This window comes from Aphanomyces invadans (assembly GCF_000520115.1).
Source record: "Aphanomyces invadans strain NJM9701 unplaced genomic scaffold supercont1.25, whole genome shotgun sequence".
In the NCBI taxonomy this organism is placed as follows: Eukaryota; Oomycota; class Saprolegniomycetes; order Saprolegniales; family Verrucalvaceae; genus Aphanomyces; species Aphanomyces invadans.
Genome location: NW_008580170.1, coordinates 522817 through 531275, shown reverse-complemented (window position 1 = coordinate 531275; position 8459 = coordinate 522817). Strand labels below are relative to the sequence as shown.

The 8459-nt window shown below is 53.6% G+C and overlaps 3 protein-coding genes across 3 annotated transcripts in view; all 3 read right to left on the bottom strand.

The window, feature by feature from the left end:
- H310_10270 (hypothetical protein) overlaps positions 1-1173 on the bottom strand; it is a gene marked incomplete at both ends in the record, with an annotated part of 2276 nt that extends 1103 nt beyond the window's left edge. The window contains 2 exons of the mRNA XM_008876601.1: positions 6-687; positions 740-1173. Of these exons, the coding sequence (XP_008874823.1) occupies positions 6-687; positions 740-1173 (1116 nt within the window). The remainder of the gene's footprint in view (positions 1-5; positions 688-739) is intronic.
- Positions 1174-2998: 1825 nt separating this feature from the next.
- H310_10269 (hypothetical protein) lies at positions 2999-5427 on the bottom strand. Its single transcript, XM_008876600.1, has 7 exons — positions 4921-5427; positions 4646-4875; positions 4484-4601; positions 4043-4337; positions 3729-3999; positions 3463-3682; positions 2999-3410 (listed from the first exon to the last, which is right to left on the bottom strand). The coding sequence occupies exons 1-7, from the start codon at positions 5391-5393 to the stop codon at positions 3089-3091; spliced, it is 1929 nt and encodes a 642-aa protein (XP_008874822.1). The 5' UTR covers positions 5394-5427; the 3' UTR covers positions 2999-3088.
- A 603-nt stretch (positions 5428-6030) lies between these two features.
- On the bottom strand, positions 6031-7277 carry H310_10268 (S-formylglutathione hydrolase). The gene is made up of 5 exons (XM_008876599.1): positions 6932-7277; positions 6691-6875; positions 6527-6637; positions 6313-6435; positions 6031-6262 (listed from the first exon to the last, which is right to left on the bottom strand). Exons 1-5 carry the CDS (start codon positions 7236-7238, stop codon positions 6134-6136), a joined length of 855 nt encoding a protein of 284 aa, XP_008874821.1. The 5' UTR covers positions 7239-7277; the 3' UTR covers positions 6031-6133.
- Positions 7278-8459: the final 1182 nt, after the last annotated feature.

Here is an 8459-nt window from a genome sequence, read left to right as displayed (position 1 = left end):
CTCACGTTGGCCCCGGTGCGACCCATGACTGGTTTGGCAACGTATCCACCCTTGAAAGTCGCAATGTCTGCCGCGTCAAAGGTCGATCGCAGCAAGTACGGGTTGTCGGGGGCCAGTTGGGACAAGATGGGCAAAATCGCTTTGGACGAAGGAAGCACTGTCCACAGGGGCTCAAACACGCGCACGGACGGATGGAGCATCACGTCCATGACCTGGACATGGCCGGAGGAAGCGGCACCATTCCCGGCTTCGTACTGACTGATCACTGTTTGCCAAGCCCATGTCTTCCATACGTTGCGCACGGGGTGATTCTGTCCGTCCAAAATCGTGACTCCGTCTTCGTCGTAATGCAGCTCTTGCACACCAACGACTAGAGTGCAAGGAATGCCTGCGGCTTCGGCTGCGGCCTTCATATACAACGAATGATATCGCTCTTCCGGGTCATCGTCACATAGCAGATGAAGTGTGCCTTGGACGTTCTTGCCTTTCCACGCCGCCGTCAGTTGTGAAAACAACGTAGCACTGTTGCTTCGACCAATCGAGCCGAGTCCGGCAGCTTTTGACCACGCGTCTTGGGTGTATCCGCACTCCATCAGGCATGATGCAGAGTCCGCGTTGTACTCGTACACTTTTGTGCCTTGGTCTGTCAAGGCAAAGTCTAATCGCCCGGAGATCGTGTCGTTTTTGCTACAATTCCATCGCGTAAAAACGTAGGTCGAATGAAAAACGAGAACAGTACTGGTGGGCCCATGAGTGTTGGATTCGTGGCCACAGAGCAGCAGGGATGTGAAAATAAGGCGCGAGCGCTTCTTGATGTAGCAGCACGTGTTCAGTGGCTTGCACGAACAGAGCATGCAGAGAATCCGTCGCCGCTTCAATGCCCGCTTGACCGGATTCCGTCAGTGTGTAGTACTTGGTCTGGAGTGAGGACGACACTTCAGGACCATACTGTTCTTCAAACACAGGGACGTAGGGAAGGGATGCGTCGAGATAACGTGCATGTCCGACTTCTGGGGATACTTGCAACGTGTGAACAGCCAAGTCGTCTTTGTAGCTGTTGGGGAACGTGTGATTCAGAGGGACAGCCGAAGATGCGGCGGCTTGTGCAAGTTTGGTTCGCGATGAATGGATCGCGGCAGGGGCCGACGCTTCCGTCGCTATAGCTGTTGTCATGATCTGAGGACGCGAGGAAATGCGGGAGTGAGGAAGGATGTGTCATGGACGGCCGGGCGAGGTTGTTCCAGATGTACCTGTGAACAGTGGGCGATTTGAAGCAATGTACTGTACGTACAATGTACATTTCCATGGCAACATTCATGAAAATTGTTGGCATGCTATCGACAATGAATGCACGCGATTACAGTTTTTCGTACGTACATTATTTCAAATGTATATTGTATTAATACAAGGTCGGAATAAACACGACGACGGCGGATGTCCGGATATTTTCCGGATGAGAAGATTGTTCCATGATTGCCACGACGGGGTTGAAGAAATAATTTCAACTTGACTAGATGAATGAATGTAGCAACATCAAAAATTTTTAAAATACCTTTTGCACGTACGTGCCCGTTTTGAAACTACGGTAGCCTGCGAAGCGTTTTCCTCATAAAACGCAATGGCATCACACGACACGGAGCATGTTCTTTTCAGCGCGCAGATGGCACCCTCGACTGCCCAGCCATAATATACTGGTGCGAAAACTTAGGACTACATAGTAGATTTTGCGATCGCTCGTCGAATTGAGTTCTGATTTGATCTGAATTCCAGTTCTGTGTTGTACCACCTCTGTCTGCTCTTGGATTGTGTACAGTGCCACGCTCCTCTCATGCTCCTCGTACAATTTTACCTATTTATAGAGTTTTCACCAATGCTCTGAACCAGAAAATATTACTCAAAACCTCTATAAACCAATTCATCAAAGAGAATCAGAGATAAAATTATAGAAATATCAATACATGAAATGCACCTTGCTCATCAGCTTTTGTACACGTCGGCCTTGGCCAATTCAGACTCTGAATAACACCGAAGGAGAGCCCCGTAAATTCTTTCCTTGACGTGCACCTCTCCTTTGACCGCTTCGTTGGTTATGAGGTATGTACACAAAGACGGTGAAATGTTTACACTAGGCTACAGCATAAAACGCATGCGGTTTTGACCCATCCTTTCGACAGTTTTGGTTGGATCATTTCAACCAATCAAACTGATGCTCAGTTCGTTCTCGTCATTGTCGTGTTGAAGTCATCAACCTGTCAGCAGCAAGGTTGTCACTTGGGCGGCAATGGAGCCACCAACCCATCTCATGCGCAAAGCTTTGGCTTTCAATTGGCATGCGCTTGTGGCGCTGTCTGGGAGCTACCAAAGGACCTTCCAACAGCCGCCGCACGGACAGGAGTGGTGGCAGCAGGAGAGTCGACGCCCTCCACATAACGAGCGAATGTTCCGGTGGAATCGCGATTCGGCATTACAGCCATTCCGTGATGGCTTGCTTGATCGCTTGGGCGTGACGATGATCGCCCATTCCCACAAGGGCAACTATGCATAACCCCGCTGTTGTCAGGCCACAAAGTCGCTCGGATCCACATGGTATCTGACAGTACAGCCGAGTCGTTAGACCCACCGGAAGGGAGAACAGCGAACAAAAGCGCTCATGCTGAGGACCAACATGGCCATGCCGAAGAGCGTGTCAAATATCACTCTGACGTCCTCTTCTTCCCATGGTCGCTTCCTAGAGGTCTGAGGCGCCAAAATGTACTTGTAGCCTGGTTGTATTGGTGGGTGTCGCGACGCCGCCTTGGGTTAGCATCCTGGGTGGCTGTGAGTGACTCCATTTTGATGGCTGCGGTGATGGGACTCGATTGCGATAGCCGACGTCTGCAGCACATCCACGACGACCCTCTTCTTAGTCGCGTCGGTGTTCCTCTGCATGGTCACATACACGAGCACAACCATCCTGTCGTGACCAAGAAATCGCATGATGCGGGCTGTAAAACAAACTTTCCACACGTGGGCCTTGCCAAATATGAATGTTCCAGCCTGGCATGTCAATTACCTTGAAAAATTCCTGCTACTTTCAGTCAAAATCTCGTCAAAGCACTACTGCTTCTGCCACCACAGCAGGTTTGGACGCGCCATAATGGGGACCCCCGCCGCGTCGCAGCAATGGCTCTCCTTGGCGCGATCGGCGATGGTGTCGCCACACCGACAGCCCCGCCACCAACGCCAAGACGCCACACACCGAAAGGAGGGCTGCGTCCCATCTCGTGATCGCCCACGTCCGCGTCGACACCACAACAGGTCGCTCGTTCCCTCCCTTGCAGTCGAAACTGGTCGCGTGGTTATTGCACACACACGTGGCATTGGGTCCCATGGGGCAATACCCATGGCCAGAGCACGTGAGGGTGATGTACCTACAACACATTCCTCCGTCATCACGGGCGCGACCACAGCAATCGACCGCACCCTGCCGTCAATGACGTGCCCATCGACAACCAGCACGGATCAATCGAAGGCATGTCGTATGCAGACGACGACTGTTTTAGTACCACCGATTCACGTGGCGTCTCCAGGCGTCGGGGGGGTCGAATTGGCGGAAACAACACCTTCGAGTAATACTTGGCAGGGGCAGTCAAGCATCCTCCATCGTCCCCATCTTCAGCACAGTTAAACGCCGGCAGGTCTCCTGCTTTCGTCGTAAACGCCTTTGCGTCCATCCAGGAATTCCCTACCGACGCTTCCGCAGACACTTCCGTCAAGCTTCTGGAACAGCCCTTCAATGTGGTCGTCCATCCAATGTGCACGTTCGACTAAGATTGCTTGCAGATGCGAGACTTGGTCCGCAAACGTGCCTTGGTTGCTGCCGCTCACGCTCGCGCAGCTCGGCTTGTTGCTTGTCCAGTCCTTGCACTTTTCCAAATTTCTCTGCAACGGGGCCGCTGTTGCTTGCACAAACGTCACAACCGATGCGTCGCTCCATACACTTGTTCGCAGAGCTTTCCACTACCATCCAGCATCAGCCACGGCATGTGCCATCCATCGTCACCCGCGCAATTGCCAAGTTGGCAAATTCAAAGTTGCAAACGAGTCGCATCCATGCGGGCTGGGCCAAATACAGCCACACGTTCGCGTGCGCATGCGAACCGAGCCCGTACGCCAAGTTGAGGTCCCACACCGGCCCCGCTTCCACCGGACTTTGACGATCCTTGAAGAAGTACGCGCTCTTCGAGTACGCGTCTTGGTTCAAGCTCCACTCTGTGTGCAAAAAGTAGTCGACGTGCGATCCGACGTCAATGTGGTGCTTCAGAGTCAGCGGGGCCGTCATGTTGTGCCACAAGTATCTGGTCAAGAGGAACGTCAAGCACGCGAGCCATGTGAGACAAGCACACGAATCCCATGACAGAGCTCAGCAACCGATGGGCAAGAGGATCCCAGAGCATCTCAAAGCAACGTGGCAACTCGCTCTCCGTAAGAATCGTGGACTTACCGATAGTACAGAGGCAAAAATCCCACGGAAACATTCACAAAGTCGTCGCGCATGCGCTGGGACAGGGACGAACCAGACGGATACATGAGCAACGGCCGCGCACCCATTCCAAACTTCCCTACACGGTGCATCAGCTCACCCGACGCACGCATGGCTTCACACCTTGATACATGTCAAACACAACGTTGGGGGAGTACGTTCCGTATTTGAGTGGATTGAATTGCCAGGCCCACCCGCCGGAATGATCCTCCGACGCCGCCAAGTTTGGCGCGAGCCCGACTCGATTCGGGCCGTATCCGATGGTTTCCAGCAATAGATAATAGCCAGCGTAGGCGGGAACGCCTTTCGAGTTGACAATGTACAACGCTACATGCTGCGAGCGCGGCGAATAGCTACCAAGCACGCGTGTGAAGTCGGAGCAGGGAAATGGTTCTTACCGTCCCGTGTTGCGGTAAAGCCAATGTGCGAGGTGGTTGCGCATCAAGCTGCCGTCGATAAATGGTCCGTGCAGCGACCAATCCGTGTCGGCAGGCATCGACAAGAGCGGCGTTGGGGCATCAAACTTGAGCAAGTGCTGATGCTTGGTAAAGCGAAGCGACGAATCCCCACGGTATTGCACCCGCAGCGACGAAATGTTGGCAACGGTGGTTGCAGGGGCAGTGTCGTGCAAGCACGTCCACTCGTCGGTAGGGTGGCGGAGCACGCGCAACGTAGCCGACACCGAGGCCTTGATGCAATCTTCTGATGGCAATGGCGGTTGGATGCAATCGAGGGTGGGAAGGGGTGCAGAAGGATGCAGGACCACAATGGGCATGAGGTAGCATTGGGGGTCCACAGAAGGCGGGACCAACGTCGCATTGTTCGCAAGAGGCATGGTCAATGCTGGAAGCGCATGCACCGGTGCAGCCATCGCCACAAGTATCGCCGCCACGACAGTCCACCGCATCGAATTCAAACGTGGCAAAACCAGCAGCAGGCTGTCGCATCCGGTAAATTTATTCGGATGCTTCCCCGAACAGGACTTGTCACATCGCAACGGCCAGTCCGAACACGTCACACCGATGGACAAGGGTCCAAGAAGCGGGGCCGCGATGTCTGCGGCGTGTGAGAAAGGGTCCAAGAAGCGGGGCCGCGAAGTCTGCGGCGTGTGAGAAAGGAAGCTCCCTCGACATGACTAGAATTGTCCGCTGCAAACCACTTCTACCCAACAAGCATCCCAATGTCTCTATTCAAGCACGGACCAGGATGATGCCGTCGATGGGTGGAAGGAGGTTTACATGGCGCATCAGGATGATAGTTTTTGCACGCACGGAGCAGAGGCAGGAGTATCATCCTTCATGCTGCCCTCTGTCAAGGGACTTGTCTCACGTCGCTAGGCTGAGAACAGTCTATCGACGTGCGTTGCAACGTGGTTTGGATGTCGAGACCGGCAAGGCCATCAAAAAGTGCGAACGATTCGAGTCGCAGATAGTATAGGGGTTGGACCTCGTCACGTCGGCGAATCTGCGGCAGTGATGGTTGCAAAGGATGGTTTTCCAAGGAGGAGCTTGCGTACAGAGATCGGACATCTGTTCCCATCAACACCACAACACACAGAGTCATTGGTGGCAACCATCCAACCAAGGTTTTCTTGGTGACGTTTTACAAGCTCTACTTGAAGAGCACATCGGCATGGTTGTTCAAGTGTTCCTCGATAAAGGTTTGGATGAAGTAGTAGCCGTGGTCGTAGCCATCGAGCATGCGCAACGTCAAGGGTTGGCCGACCTTTTGGCACGCCGCCTGCTCACATCACAGGAATCAATCGCGTGCTCATGCATGGGTCGTGTCACCTCGAACGCTTCGGGGAGGAGCTGCTTCTCATGGAGCCATTGGTCGTCCGTGCCTTGGTCCACCCAGATGTGGAGTCCCGGGACCGCTCCTTTCTCCAACAAGAGCAGCGTCGCGTCGTAGTTCTAGCGAAAAAGAATCCACATTTGCATCATTTACGATGAAAAAATCGAGTAAAAATACACAATTTTGCAAGAAAATCACGACAGGACACACCTTCCACGCCGACTGGTCCGTGCCCAGATACCCCGTGAATGCCTTGATGCCCCATGGACATTGTGTCGGGTGCGTAATCGGCGCGAAGGCTGACACGGCCTTGTATAGTTGCTACCATGGACGTAGATCAGAGATGGTTTATCTTTGGACGAGGGTGAAGGTACGGGGTTGCGGAGAGCGAGAGTCAATGCGCCGTGACCTCCCATCGAGTGCCCCATGATCGACGCTTTGTCGCCCAGAATGGGCAAATTGGCATTTACAACGGACGGGAGTTCCTTCGTCACGTACGAGTACATGTTGTAGTGCGCCGCCCACTTTGGTTCCGTCGCATCGACATAGAAACCAGCAGCTAATCAGGCGGTCAATAGGAAGCCTGACGCCATTGCAACGCGACCACACACGTACCAGACCCAAAGTCCCAAGCATCGTCCGCCCCTTCGATCTCGACTCCGCGGGGACTCGTGTCCGGCGTAACAATCGCGATACCTCGTGCCGCGGCAACACGTTGAGCTCCCGCTTTGATTTGCATCAACTCGTCGTTGCATGTGAGGCCCGCGAGAAAGTATACGACCGGGACTTTCTGAGTCTCGGACGCATTCGGGGGAAGAAACACACAGAACTGCATCGTGCTGCGGGTGGTCGTGCTCTCATGGGAGAACTGCTTGACCACACCACCAAAGCATCGCGATTGCTTGATCAACTTGAGCGCCATGTTCGTCGACGAACTTTTTCCAGTGCCGTTGAAGGCCCGGCGAATCAAGTGTATTTCCCATGTTTATTTGGAAAACACACGGTATCGTATGTGTATTATGCGTGTGTTTTAATGGGAAATACACCGGCCAAACTACCGAAGCCATGTGAAGTCAACAAGTTTAACGCAATTCCTAGTACTGTATATACGTTAAATCCAAGGGCACGACCAACAGATACGAAGAAGCGGAAGTGCCATGCATTGAGCGGCGAATGCGGGGCTCCGCTGCATCCCATTCTTGAACTAATGCGTGTGGCTGTGTGTAGGACGACAGTCAAGCAGAGGGTTGCCGGCAGCAAGCGATTAGCAAGCGACTCTGGACCAACGAGGCAAATCGAGAAGTGAATTGATGTTGTAGTAAAGCTCCTTTCCTATGTTCAGTTGTTCTTCCTACTGGCGTATGCATGACGAGCTTGAAGCTCGTCCTTCAGCGACGCTACGCCGTCGCTGATAGACATCAACAATGCAATGATGCAAGTCACAATCTAGGCCATGACCTTTCGTCACCTAGTTCTTCGTTTCCGGATCCGGATGTCTTGTCTTCCGTGAGCGCGGGAAGCTTCAACACTCCCCTAACTCCGGTGAAAGGGCGTGGCAGTTGGACTGTCAGTTGGCCGTTCTGTTTTCTGATTCTTTTCTTGACTTGATGTGCGACAATCGATCATTGTCCACTTTCGGAAGGTGTCGTTGGAATACTTGGTGGCGCGCTTCGTCAGGGCGTCGGAGCACATCTCGGTGGTGGGGACGAAGGCAAGCGTGAGGCGGTCAAGTTGGACGAGTTCGTGCAGGTAGTGGTGGTGGACGTCGATGTGCTTGGTACGTTCTTGGACGGCAGTTGACTTGGACGTGGCGATGGCTGACATGTTGTCGCAGTGTAGACCCAGGCGGGTGTCTTCAACGCCAAAGTCACTCAAGAGGCCGCGCAGCCATGTCGACTCGCGGGCAGCTTCGGCGGCGGCGATATGTTCGGCTTCGCAGCTTGAGAGTGCGGTGATGAGTTGATGGATGCTCTTCCACATGAGTGGGCCACCCAAGATCGACCTTATGAAGCCGGTGGTAGAGCGGCAGTCGGGACGTGTCGCCCAGCTTGCGTCGCAGTACCCGGACAAGGTAAATTCCCCTGAACCGAAGCTGATCCCCATGTTGGCGTCCCCGCTAGGTAGCGCAGGACTCGTTTGGCGC

Coding starts and splice junctions, on each gene's coding strand:
- H310_10269 (XM_008876600.1), bottom strand. CDS start 5,393: ATGGCTGCACCGGTGCATGCGCTTCCAGCATTGACCATGCCTCTTGCG. Junction 4,338..4,483: donor TTTTTGCCTCTGTACTATCG/GTAAGTCCACGA, acceptor CCTCTTGACCAG/ATACTTGTGGCACAACATGA. Junction 3,683..3,728: donor AAGTGTCTGCGGAAGCGTCG/GTAGGGAATTCC, acceptor CGACGAAAGCAG/GAGACCTGCCGGCGTTTAAC.
- H310_10268 (XM_008876599.1), bottom strand. CDS start 7,238: ATGGCGCTCAAGTTGATCAAGCAATCGCGATGCTTTGGTGGTGTGGTC. Junction 6,876..6,931: donor TGCTTGGGACTTTGGGTCTG/GTACGTGTGTGG, acceptor CCGCCTGATTAG/CTGCTGGTTTCTATGTCGAT. Junction 6,638..6,690: donor CTCTCGCTCTCCGCAACCCC/GTACCTTCACCC, acceptor CGTCCATGGTAG/CAACTATACAAGGCCGTGTC.